Here is a 12,712-nt window from a genome sequence, read left to right as displayed (position 1 = left end):
AGTCCAGCCAGTCAGTAGCCCAGCTTGGGGAGGCAAGGGCTCACAGGCTCCCTCCCTAGCTGAGCAGCTGGGGAGAGCTGATGGCTTCTGGGGCAGAGAAAGCTCATCTTCATGAAGGGTGTGGCCCCTGTGAGGCGGGACATGTTCCGGTGGGTGCCCACCACACCAAGGAGTATATGGGCAGCACAGATGTGGACTCAGAGGGCTATAAAATAGAGGGGTGGGCATGAACTTGGGAGAAGTGAAGATAGACCTGGTAAAAAATATGATCAAAATAACAATTATATGCGTGTAGGATATAGTAATTAACAAAATCTATTAAAAATAAAAAGTTTTTAATCTGTATCATAACTATACAGTGGTTTTCCTATCTAATGTTCTTTGTCTTGTCTTCTTCTCCTTGATCAGTTTTACTGTACATTTGTCTTTTTAAGTAGGTTTTTTGAGGACAGGGAGTGATTTTTTTTTTTTTAATCTTGTGTCCTTCTCTGATATCTTTGTTAAGCAATTTCATTGAACCGTGCAGTTTCTTCTCTTCTTGGGCTTTTCTGTCTTCTCTACTGGGACACGGGGTCGGTTTGTCCACTGTGAATGACTGCATTAGCTAAAGCATTAGCTGCCAGTTGTCTCCACTGCTAAAGGGACCTGACTCCATGTACAAGCAGTAACGCTGGTGCTGTGTGAGTGGTGTGCGGTGCGCTTGCCCCAGTGAACTTAACCTTGTTGGTGATTTAGCCCTGTTTGTTTCCAGAGGCCCTCAAATGATTACTTCCCACATTTCTTAGCTAGTTTTATGCTGTACATTTTCTTTAAAGCTCTTCTTCCCTTTTTATTTTTATCTGATACAAGGATTTGTTTTTCATTTGCTTATTTGTGGATTTTGCTTTCTCGGTGTATTGTAACTAATTAATTGTTATTCTTTTTGATGCTTAAATTACCTCACGTGTGGCAAGTGGACACTGTCCCTTATGTCCTTTTGGCATGCCTTTGTTATCCCTAGAACACTTCCTTTGTGGTACAAGATTTGCAAATCCTACTTTGTGCTCTCCCTAGCCAAGATCTGAAACTAGCCGTTTATGAAGATCATATCTTCATTCATTGTTTCTACCTCACATTTTTGCTATAATAAAGTTGCACATTTGATTATTAATACCTTTAATTGTTAAAGTGGATTTTTTTTGTTGGACCCTTTGAAAAGTGGTAAAAAAAAAAAAAGTACTTCTTTTTGCTTCTGAAAGAGTGGTCGTATATAAGAAACCATGAGAAAACAAAACAAAACAAAAAAGAAACCGTGAGATTTCAGCAGCCAGCTGAGTGTGGTGGCGCTCGCCTTTAATCCCAGGTAGAGGCAGGTGGGTCGCTATGAATTGGAGACCAGCCTGGTCTACAGGGCGAGTTCCTGGGCAGCCAAGGCTACACAGAGAAACCTTGTCTCAAAAAAGAAAGAAAAAGAAGAAAGTTTTCAGCAGGCATGGGAACGGGAACATGGCTCATTTGATAGCGTGCACAAGGCCCTGCCTCAGACTCCCAGGCCACAAACTGGTTGTGATGACACTCATGGGGCCCCAGCACTCCAGAGGTGGGGAACCGGGTATTTACAGTCTCCACATTCTATACAGACAGTGTAAGTGCAGCCCGAGAGTAACAAGACTCTGTGGAAAGAAGGAAGGAAGGAAGGAAGGAAGGAAGGAAGGAAGGAAGGAAGGGAGGGAGGAAGGAAGGAAGGAAGGAAGGAACTTCATAAGATAGTCATAATCGCAGGATTTGGATAAACTCAGTTTCAAGGCTTCTCACTTGCTAAGAGTTTCAAAACAGATTTCTAGTCATATTCTGGTTTATCATTTAGCATTCTAGGCAATATTAGAGGGTATATTTTGCTTTACTCTAAATATTAGCTATAATATACTATAGAAATGCAAAAACATGAATGAAAGTAAATGTGTCAGACCTTCATTATTTTGACTGCAAATAATGACTCAAAAATTAACAATATGATTGGAAGTAGAAGTTGAGGGGCAGATGAGACGGCTCAGTGGGTAAAGGTGCTTGCTGCCAAGACTTGCGGCCTGAGTTCAAGTTCCACGGCCGAAAAGAGAGAACTGACTCCCACAAGTTGTTCTTTAACCTCCCCGTGCCCCCAACATTAAATAAGTAAATATCTAATGATTTCTAAAAGAAAGTAGATGGGGCACAATTGACTACCATAACAACTGTGATGACTAAGTCTAATCCAAGTCATTAACGCACCCCCTAAAATTTTAAAGATACCTTTGTAAAAATAATTATTTTCCATTTAGTCCGTTTTGATCAGTTTTCTGTTTTCTGGTACTTTAGCTGTGAACTCTGCAATCTAATCTGTAGCTTTACATTCTCAGCATTGTTGGTAAAGTACCATGTAAGTGCTTAGGCTGTAAACACTTGTCAGCTGCCGGGGGTCCTTACCCGCAGCCTAGTGCCCCGCGGCACCACCTCTGTGCGTCAGTCATCCCTGGCAGAGAACTGGAGAGTCAGACAACTTGTTTAAACAAGGCAAAGCAGTGGAGTGTCGGATTGTGGGACGTTCTTCTAATTCGGCAGTTTTGGGTTTAGCTTACCCAAGTGCTGATGATGGTCTGGTACTTGCCTGCTTTCCAGGAGGCACCCAGACCCTAGCTCTTTCCTCCCTGTCTCTACTCACCACTAAGTTCCTTTGCTTTTCCTTCCTTTTTTATGTTAAACTGTCCCTTAAACAGAAAGGGAGAAGCTGGGCAGTGGTGGCTCATGCCTTTCAACTAGCACTCAGGAGGCAGAAGCAGGTGGATCTCTGTGAGTTTGAGGCCAGCCTGGCAAACAGAGTTTCAGGACAGCCAAGGCTGTTGTTACACAGAGAAATCCTGTCTCAGGAAAAACAAGTATATAAAAATTCAAAGACTTCTCTTTCCTCCTTAACTGTACTTAATATTTCTGAACATGGCGAGGGCTTCTTAGTGCTTCTAGAAGTATCTGGGTTTTTTTGTTTGTTTGTTTTGTTTTGTTTTGTTTTGAGATAGGGTTTCTCTGTGTAGCCCTGGCTGTCCTGGACTTGCTTTGTAGACCAGGCTAGCCTCGAACTCACAGCGATCCACCTGCCTCTGCCTCCCAAGTCCTGGGATTAAAAGTGTATGCCACCACTTCCCGGTGGCTTCTAGAAGTATCTTAAGGACTCCTATACTTTTTATAATGCATCAAGTGTCTGTTTTCTTTTGATGAGCTTAAGAGCAAGATTTGTAAAACACATTTTATACATACCTAGCATTGTAATACCTGTGTGAAAAGTATAACAATGCTGAGAAGCAAAGACTTTCTACCTGAGTTTAAAAGATTTTGATCATACCACCAAAAATGTTTCTAGGATCTTTTGCCTATTAAGCCAGAAAACGAAAAACCCCTTTCTGAAAACATGGATGCATTTGAAAAAGTGAGAACAAAATTAGAAACCCAGCCCCAAGAAGAATATGAAATCATCAATGCCGAGGTAAGCTGGGTTGTCTTCCGGGAGAACTGTATGTGTTGTCCGTTCAGATGCAAATGAGGCACCTTACAATTCATAGACATAACATCCCATCAAAATCAAGTTGCACATAGCCTCGCATATTTGCTAAACATTTTCAACTACAAACAATAAAGAGAATATAATTCTTAAAATTAAAACTTAAGAGGTAAATTTGTAGAAATTCCAAGGAGAGGTTCATATCAAAACTATTTATTATTTCAAAAGTATTTACATATTGTGTCTATTTTTATAAAAGGAAGTTTACTTTAGTAAAGCTAAGTATACAGTTAATCATTTTATAATTATCAATCATAAATACTCAATTTAAATAAATTGAACAAAGAGATGGAAATATTTTAGTAAGACTAGAAAACAGACCACAGATTATTAGTGAAAGTCATATACATAGTAAAATACAAATAGCAGTGACAATTCCATATTCAAAATATGCCACTGATGTAATGTGTCCTAAGCCACCTGAAACCAGAGAAGTCAGTTGATTACATTTCATGTGTTAGCGTGTGTGTTGTTGTTAATATTTATTTTCTTGATCTCAAACACTGTTTGCCATGCTTCATATAAAATCAAGTCAGTACTGCACAGTTGATGATGACAGTGATTTTTTAAAAAGGGATATCAGAATGTTGATTGCCATTTCAAACTAGCCACAGTTTTCTCGTTTGTATCATTTTTTTTATCTTAACAATGCCACTAGATATTATTAATTGAATTTCACTCTACAGATATTAGATGAACAAGCATGGATTTTGTTATGTCCTTGCATTTTTGTATTAGAAATAAACCTACAATTCTGAGTTTAGGAAAGCTGTCTCTTGCTACCTGTGTTGTAAAAATGGTTCATTTCATATTTTATCCATGTACTTGAGTAGATCAGACTCTCACGATGGGTCCCATCTCCTCATCTCAAGTAGAGAAACCTTAAACAATTAAGTTATTATCAAATAAGTCCTGTTTTCTCTTTATCGACAGATTAAGCATGGTGGTTTTGTTTATTATCAAGAAGGTTGCTGCTTGGTTCGTTCCAAAGATGAAGAAGGTAAAGGCCACTTCCTCTTTACTGTTGTCCTGGCTTCGCAGGTTTCACACTTTCAACAGGAAGTTTGCTAGTAGTTGCTCAGTGCTATTAGAGTAGATTTCTTAAAGACTGTTTCTGAAATGATTGGATTAACATCTGGGTTAGCGTAGATGCGTGTTACCAGCCCACACTCGGAACTTTACCAGGGAGAGTATGGCTGGAGTCCAGCATGCTTTGCATATGTTCTGTCTGCGTGCCGTGCCGTGCTGTGCGTGCGTGCCATTTGTATCCTCTCTGTAGACTCTGTAAACCCCAACCCACAGGCCATGTGGGTTGCAACCCCCTGGCAAACTTCTCCCTATAAAAGTACTTACATTACAATTGCTAACAGTAGCAAAATTATAGTTATGAACTAACAATGAAGTAATTTTATGGTTGGGATCACCACAGCTTGAGGAAGGGCCACAGCATTGGGAGGGCTGAGAGCCACTGTTCTCAACTATCACAGCAACTCATGGATAGATATGTAGAATAAAATATCTTTAAATAACAGTTGTAGAAAGACATCAGTATATAGCCTCGGAGAATTGTCAATTTACCATGTTAAGGTCTGGTTTAAAATGATTTACAAGTACATGTTTTGAAGTTCTCTCTTCCCTACCGTCCTTTACGCAGCAGACAATGATAATTATGAAGTTTTATTCAGCCTGGAAGAACTTAAACTCGATCAGCCCTTCATTGATTGTATCAGAGTTGCTCCCGATGAGAAATACGTGGCTGCCAAGATAAGGACGGAGGACTCTGAAACCTCCACCTGCATAGTCGTGAAGCTCAGCGACCAGCCTGTGCTAGAAGCTTCTTTCTCAAACGTGTCCAGTTTCGGTAAGCCACCAAGTCAGATCTGCTGACAGGCAGCCAGGGAGAGCTGTGCACACGGGTGAGCCTCGTCAGCCCATGGTGGTCAGTGCCCGCTCCATTTCTCTCTGGACTCCACAGCTTCCTATGGAGTTCTGACTACAAAACACTCCCTCCTTGAAGTATCTAAGTGGGTCACTTTAAGGCAGTGCTCATGGGGGGCTACAGAGGTGGCTCAGTGGTGAAGAGCATGCCCATTACTCTTATAGAGGACCTGTGGTCAGTTTTCAGTGCCCATGTTGGGCAACCCACAACCACCTGTGACGTAGTATTTGGAGGATCCAGCAGAGACCCACATGGAGACACACACACATATACTTACTTAAAAATGAAAATAAATATTTCATGAACTGACCAGAAGCTTTGTGGGTAAGAGCATTTGCCACACAAGCCTCGTGACCTGAGTTCAACTCAGGGTAACAGGAGACAGCCAATTCCTGAAAGTTGTCCTCTGACTTCCGCCTGCATTGTGACATGCACACACTTGCATTCACACACGTCATGATAGCCAGTTCCTGAGAGTTGTCCTCCGACCTCCACACCTGAATTGTGACACACATACACTTGCATTCACACATGCACCATACACTGGTAATAAATGAAACATTTTTAAATGAAGTAGTAATTCTTGGCCAGTTTGCTTCTTGATGATTTATTCAACTTTAATCTTGGATTACTTGTTATTACGTATTATCACGCAGCTCAATTCCAGTGCATTTCTCTGAATCATTCCTAGAGACTGTGACATGCTGAGCTGACATCAGTGGACGCTGACATTTTTAGTAATACCATTTATCATCGCTACCTGTATTCTCTGTGTCTGTGGGTCTATGTTGCGTACATGTGAGTGTGCCCATGCTTGCTCATGGGAAGGCCAGAACAGGCTATTGGCTGTCTCCCCTGCCTTGGTGCTTAGAGGCAGGCTCTGTCACTGACCAGAAGCTCCCCATTTTGATCCATCTCTCAGCCCCCAATTCCTGAGGTTTCGGGCATGCACAGCCATGCACAGCTTTCTATGTGGGTGCTAGAGATTTAGACCCTGGTACCCATATTTCTCCCCAGCCCCTGCACAACGAATCTAAGAAATGCATGTGTGCATCAAACCTCTCAGGTCATAGTGCGTGTTACATAGAGTGACTTCCAGCAGCTGTCAGCCAGGTGGCAGTGAGGATGGGCTGTGTGCAAATCTCCACTGACAGGTTCTGGTGAGCAGAAGGACTCTGTTAACATGCACTCGGTAGCTTGAGCTATCCTATTCCCTGGAAGCAGGCACTGAACACGGAGTAGTAGAGAAAGCCATCAGTTAGCTTCTGAGTTAAGCAGCAAATGCGACTTTACCAGTAGTCTTCCTTAACACTGAATATGGCAGCGACTGCTACTCCTCCTTCTCCTCCTGTTCCTTTTCCTCTTCTCCTCCTCCTCTTCTTCCTCCCCCTCTTCCTCTTCCTCTTCTTCTTCCCCCTCTTCCTCTTCCTCTTCTTTTCCTTCCTCCCCCTCTTCCTCTTCCTCTTCTTCTCCTTCCTCCCCCTCTTCCTCTTCTTCCTCTTCTTCTTCCTCTCCTCCTTTCTTCTTCCTTCTTTCCTTGTAGCCTTGGCTGTCCTGGACTCGACTTGTAGACAAGGCTGGCCTCAAACTCACAGAGATTCGCCTGCCTCTGCCTCCCGAGTACCATGATCACAGGCATGTGCCACCACACCCAGCTTGAACATGGATTTTTATTTAGGTCCTTGAGTAGCCTGAGACTAAGCAGTGAAAACCTGGAACAGTGTCGTGCTGTTTATTTAAACGCAGGTCTTATTCAGTTAAGCTTATGCCATATGTAGATGTCCAGAGATGAGCTTACACATCTCTGCTTGGCGTTCAGCACTACACCGCTTTAAAGCGACCTACAGGTAACTGTGTCCTAACCCTTTCATTCCTTCCTTTCAGAGTGGGTGAAGGATGAAGAAGACGAAGACGTCTTGTTCTACACCTTCCAGAGGAACCTTCGCTGCCACGACGTCTATCGAGCCACATTTGGTGACAACAAACGTAATGAACGTTTCTACACAGAAAAGGATCCAAGGTGCTAGAATAATGCAGTTACACGCCTTTCTCCAAAATATGTTCTCCAGTATTTAAAGTACTGATCTTGTTGACAATGGAGAAAATTATTATTCTGTTATTTTACCTCCTAGGACTAATCTGCAGAGTTTGCCAAATTTTATCAATTTGGGATTCCTGATTATGAAAAGCTATAAATATGGCCAAAAAGAGCCACTGTCGGCCAAGTGCCACCACTCCCGGCTCCTGCTAATATACTCTTAACAAGCATTTTAAATATTGACTCTTTGAAAAAAAAATTGACTCTTTGTTTTCAAATATTTCTATTTCTAGAGCCATAAAGTCCATACACTCTACTGAAAGCTGTATTATTATACAGATTCTGAAGAGAAGGATCCACGCTAAATAAAAAATCTGTTTTTTAATTCACTGAATAGTCAATACCCTCCCACCCCCTGCACCCCCCCCCCCACACCATCACCTCTACCATTGCACACTTTTTTCTTAGCAGGTCACCAGGAACAGGTCTAACTTTAAAAAGCAAGGAAAGTGGCGCTGTCTCTGTTGACCCTTGGGCTCCAAACCCAAGATCCCAGGGAAACGGGCTTAGAGTAGCCTTGACTGTACTGTGCCCGTAGCAACTGTTGACATCTTAGAAACGCTCTAGAGATTAAGATGCTCTACCAGACGCTTAGTTAGTGTGTGAGCCTAACTCTTCCAGTAAGAAAGAGAATTAGAGCTGGGTGTGGTGGCGCACGCCTTTAATCCCAGCACTCGGGAGGCAGAGGCAGGCTGCCTCTGAGTTCAAGGCCAGCTGTGAGTTTGAGGTCAGCCTGGTCTACAAAGTGGATTCCAGGACAGCCAGGGCTACACAGAGAAACCCTGTCTCAAAAGCCCAAAAGAAAGAAAAGGAGGGGAGGGAGGAAGGGAAGAAAAAGAGAGAGAGAGAGAATATTAGCCCGGAGTAACTCCTACTCTGCCTGAAAGAAGTTCTGGTAATTACTTCATAGATGCTTGTAAGATCGATCTCAAATAAGCCACTTCGTTCTTTTTAAATTTTGATTTTGTTGTGTTGGATGGGCATTTTGCCTGCACGTGTGTCTGTGTAGCACATGCGTGCCAGGACCCACAGAGGCCAAAGAGAACACTGGATCTGTAAGAATTGGAGTTGGAGACAGTTGTGAGGTCCCATGTGGGTGCTAGGAATTGAACCCAACTCCTCTGGAAGAGGGCTTGACACCCTTAACTGCTGAGTCATCTGTCTAGCTCCCCCCAAAATTTATTGTTCAGTTTTTAGTATATTATAAAATTCACCTAAGATGTTCAAGGATTGGGTAGTGACATCCCTTTCCAGTGATGCTGTTGATTCCACATGTCTGCCAGGTTTATAGCTCAGCTCCAGCTCTTTTTCCTTCTTCTAACTGTAACCCTGAGTTAAACATATTTGTGGAAACACAGATATATAAATCCAGAGAAGTCATTTCTGCCTTACTTCTTATGTAGCTAACTGCATTCCAGGATGGGAAAGTGGGGTTTCCCACTCAGACCGCAGTGGGTAGCCAGTACAGTAATAACTCAATGAATCCTGTGCTTTTCTTTCTTTCTAGCTATTTTGTTTTCCTTTATCTTACAAAAGATAGTCGCTTCCTCACCCTAAACATTATGAACAAGACGACTTCTGAGGTGTGGCTGATAGACGGCCTGAGCCCGTGGGACCCGCCGGTGCTCATCCAGAAGAGGATACAAGGCGTCCTGTACTACGTGGAACATCGGGATGACGAGCTATACATCCTGACGAATGTTGGCGAGCCGACAGAATTCAAGGTAGTTCTTGGCTCTGCTTCTTCCCATCTGGGACGGGCTCCTAAAACTGGCAGCTTTCTGTCACCAACCTTCCTTGCTCTAAGAGAGAATGTGGGTCGGGGGTTAAAGTGTGATTGGCACTGCGGTCCTGTCTGTTATCTGTCCCACTTCTCTTCCATTATTCCCCTTCCCTTAGAACTGACTCGTGTGTGTGTGTGTGTGTGTGTGTGTGTGTGTGTGTGTGTGTGTGTGTGTACATATATAACCTACCATAACTGTACTTAAAATATTAGTAAACGAAACAGATGTAACTTGGTTCCTGACTGAGGTGGCAGTTGGATTGGTCTCCAGCAAGCCGACCAGGGCATCCATTGTCCACTGGTTGGCCATCAGCTAAGCATGGCACCACGCTGTCTCAGCACCCAGCATGCTAACCTGGACTAAAATAGTGGCATTCACACTTTGTCCCTGATACAGCTCATCATAAAATAGTGACAGCGAGTGTGGTCTCCTTTTCAGTGCTCTCAGCCCTGATTGTCACGGCCATGCATAGTGCTTTGTCACCTAGATCTCCCTTAACCTTGTTCACACAGCTGATGCGGACAGCAGCTGATGCCCCTGCTATTATGAATTGGGATTTATTTTTCACAATGAAGAGAAATACCAAGGTTGTAGACTTGGACATGTTTAAGGACCACTGCGTTCTGTTCCTGAAGCACAGCAATCTCCTCTATGTTAATGTGATTGGTCTGGCTGATGACTCGGTTCGCTCTCTAAAGGTACGTCTATTCTCAGGGTATTAGTACTCATCAAAAACACAGGTTAGCTTACGAGAGAAATCCGAAATTCTTAAAAGGAATTTAAGTGGATTTAGCACACTGGCATTTTATCAGGTGGTCCTGGACTTATTTTAGAATGGCTGAGAGACCTGTGTTTAATGCAGTCTTAACCCAGTGGACTTACAGATGGACTTCAGAAATAGTTTCGGGTCATTACAATTTTCTTTCTTGATAGCTCTGTGCTCAGGCATCTTTTTAGTCTGAGGGGTGGAGACCTACCTGGTAGCTAGCACCCAGCCACTGACTGCTGCTTGCCAGGGCCACACCCCAGAAGAGCAATGGCCCTGTACGATTTCCGCCACATGCTTGTATTTCCACCACCTCCGCCCTCTTTGCCAGGTTCCTCACCGATGAGGTGTGTACCTGCTGCCTTTCAGTAAGTGGATGTCGGTGGTCTCTATGACACAGAAGGGTGATAGTGCCATATCTAACTAGTTAACACTGTCTGCGGCTGCCAAGGCAAGATCAAAGGCCTTCAGACATGAACCTGGTAAATTAATGAATGGCAGCCTTACTGTCCTTTTTCAGAGCAGCTTAAGTGAATATCAACGGCATCGTGGAATGGTAAAACAGAATAAAATATCTTAGTGAGTGAAGTTTTCATGATATCAGACAAATATCAAATACAAAGCTTAAATGTAAATTAGTTTTAAATAAGTGGTTTTAAAAACAAAATGTGTCATGGAGCTCAAGGGAAGGGAAGGGTTCTAGGCTCAGGAAAGCTTCTGTCTAGTATTAGTGATAGACTAAAGAGGATGGCTGGGAATTTGATATGCAGAATAGCCTGTCACAGCCTAGAATGCGAAAGCCGTTCAAACACATGTGTAAGCTGAGCTCCATGTATCTTCAGGGAACCAGTCCTTACATTTATTTTGCTAACGCAGAAATTATTTCCAGAGAATGAAGTTATGGTATATTTCTTTTTGAGGTGGGGTTGAGACAGAGTTTCTCTGTGTAGCCCTGGGTTTTCTTGGAACTTGCTCTGTAGACCAGGCTGGCCTCAAACTCACTGAGATCTGCCTGTCTCTCCCTCCAACGTGCTGGGATTAAAGGGGTGCGCCGCCACTGCCCGGCAGTGTAATGCTTTTTAAGGTGTCAGCAGTCTGTGTAAATTATAACACAGGAAACAGTTTTTGAGCAGAGAGATGGTTTGAGCTGTTGGAACTATACTTCTTGAGATTATTCGGCAGCTGGGTTAGTGAAGACTGGAGCAAACAGGAACCAGGGAGGTGAATTTCGCGACTGTTCTACAGATACAAATAAACAGTGGGGGCCTGTAACAGCTAGAAGTCTTGAATTGTTTTCTAAAATCACAGTGCTAAGTTTAGTGTTGAGCCTCTTGGGTGTGTGCGTAGGTGCCCTGAAATAAAATGATTATTGCTTTAGGACCTTCTTCATTTTTCCATCTGCTGCAATGGGAAAGCTGGCAGAGAACATACACCCTCACTGCAGTCCACATATGACAACTATATATCAAGAAAGCCATGTAGCGATCTCTGCTAAAAGATGAGGCTTTTCAGGGCTGGTATAGTCCAGGCTGACTTTGAACTTCTGTTCCTCCTGCCTCTATCTCCCCTGTGCTGGGATCATAGGCATGGGCCACCACACCTGATTTATGTGGTACCGAGTTTGAACCCAAGGCTTTCTGCATGCTAAGCAAGCACTCTACCAATTGAGCTACATCCCAGCCCCCCAGACTAGACTTCTAAGTAAATATGACTTTTCCTTATTTTTAATGTATTCTTATTTGTAGGCGCCTTGCTGTTTCACAACAAATGCTGCCCTTAGGTATAGCATATATCTCTTCCCTCTCTGACCTGTTCAAAACTGTAGGTACCCTGAATACTTTTGTAGGTCATTGTCAAAGAGAATCAAGTGCTTTCATACATACCAGATGCCACTTAAAAGTAATTTTATAATTGTGTGATGTGCATAGCCCTGACAAACATCCATAGACCATGCTATACATAAAAGGCCACAGTGTGAGTAGTTTAGGAACATAGCTCCATGTACATAATAAAATCTAAGCCTAGTGGACACAATCTCCAACAGGAAAAGTGTTCAACTTTTCATGTATTTACTTTTTTTTTTCTTTTGGGGGGTGTTTTGTTTTTCTTTGGTTGGTTTGGTTTTTTACAAAACAGGGTCTCTCTGTGTAGCCTTGGCTGTCCTAGACTCACTTTGTAGACCAGGCTGGCCTCAGACTCAAAGAAATCCACCTGCTCTGCCTCCCTGAGTGCTGGGAATAAATTTACTTCTTATTGTTGGTCATCATGTCATGAGTATTTTCTGAATTTTTTTTTATTATACTATCTGGGAAGTAAATTGAGGATGGTTTATTGTAATACTAGGAAGCAAACCTAAGGCCTTGAATATAGTGGATAAACATAGCCACTGAGCCAGACATCACCCCCACCCTGAACCCAAGAAATGTTTTACTCTATGCTGTCATCAGCTATATTTTGAGGAGAGTCGATTTCCAGGCCAGGTTTCTTTCAGTGCATTACAGCTCAGTAGAAAACATGGCTTGACATGCTCTTGAGACAGTTAACACTTCTGTATCAA

General features: G+C 42.8%; 1 protein-coding gene across 3 annotated transcripts in view; it reads left to right on the top strand.

Annotated features, from left to right (window-relative positions):
- PREPL (prolyl endopeptidase like) overlaps nt 1–12,712 on the top strand; it is a 30,734-nt gene that overhangs the window by 8,127 nt on the left and 9,895 nt on the right. For 2 of the 3 annotated variants that reach the window (XM_084793149.1, XM_084793147.1), the window contains 6 exons: nt 3,371–3,493; nt 4,502–4,568; nt 5,223–5,429; nt 7,392–7,527; nt 9,113–9,329; nt 9,902–10,087. In XM_084793149.1, the coding sequence (XP_084649275.1) occupies nt 3,419–3,493; nt 4,502–4,568; nt 5,223–5,429; nt 7,392–7,527; nt 9,113–9,329; nt 9,902–10,087 (888 nt within the window). In that variant the 5' untranslated portion in view covers nt 3,371–3,418. The remainder of the gene's footprint in view (nt 1–3,370; nt 3,494–4,501; nt 4,569–5,222; nt 5,430–7,391; nt 7,528–9,112; nt 9,330–9,901; nt 10,088–12,712) is intronic. The other variant, XM_084793148.1, reaches the window with a different exon arrangement.

Source organism: Acomys minous (assembly GCF_964271855.1).
Source record: "Acomys minous genome assembly, chromosome: 8".
Lineage (NCBI taxonomy): Eukaryota > Metazoa > Chordata > Mammalia > Rodentia > Muridae > Acomys > Acomys minous.
The sequence above is the reverse complement of the archived record's forward strand: the minus strand, read 5'-3'. Positions and strand labels throughout refer to the sequence as shown.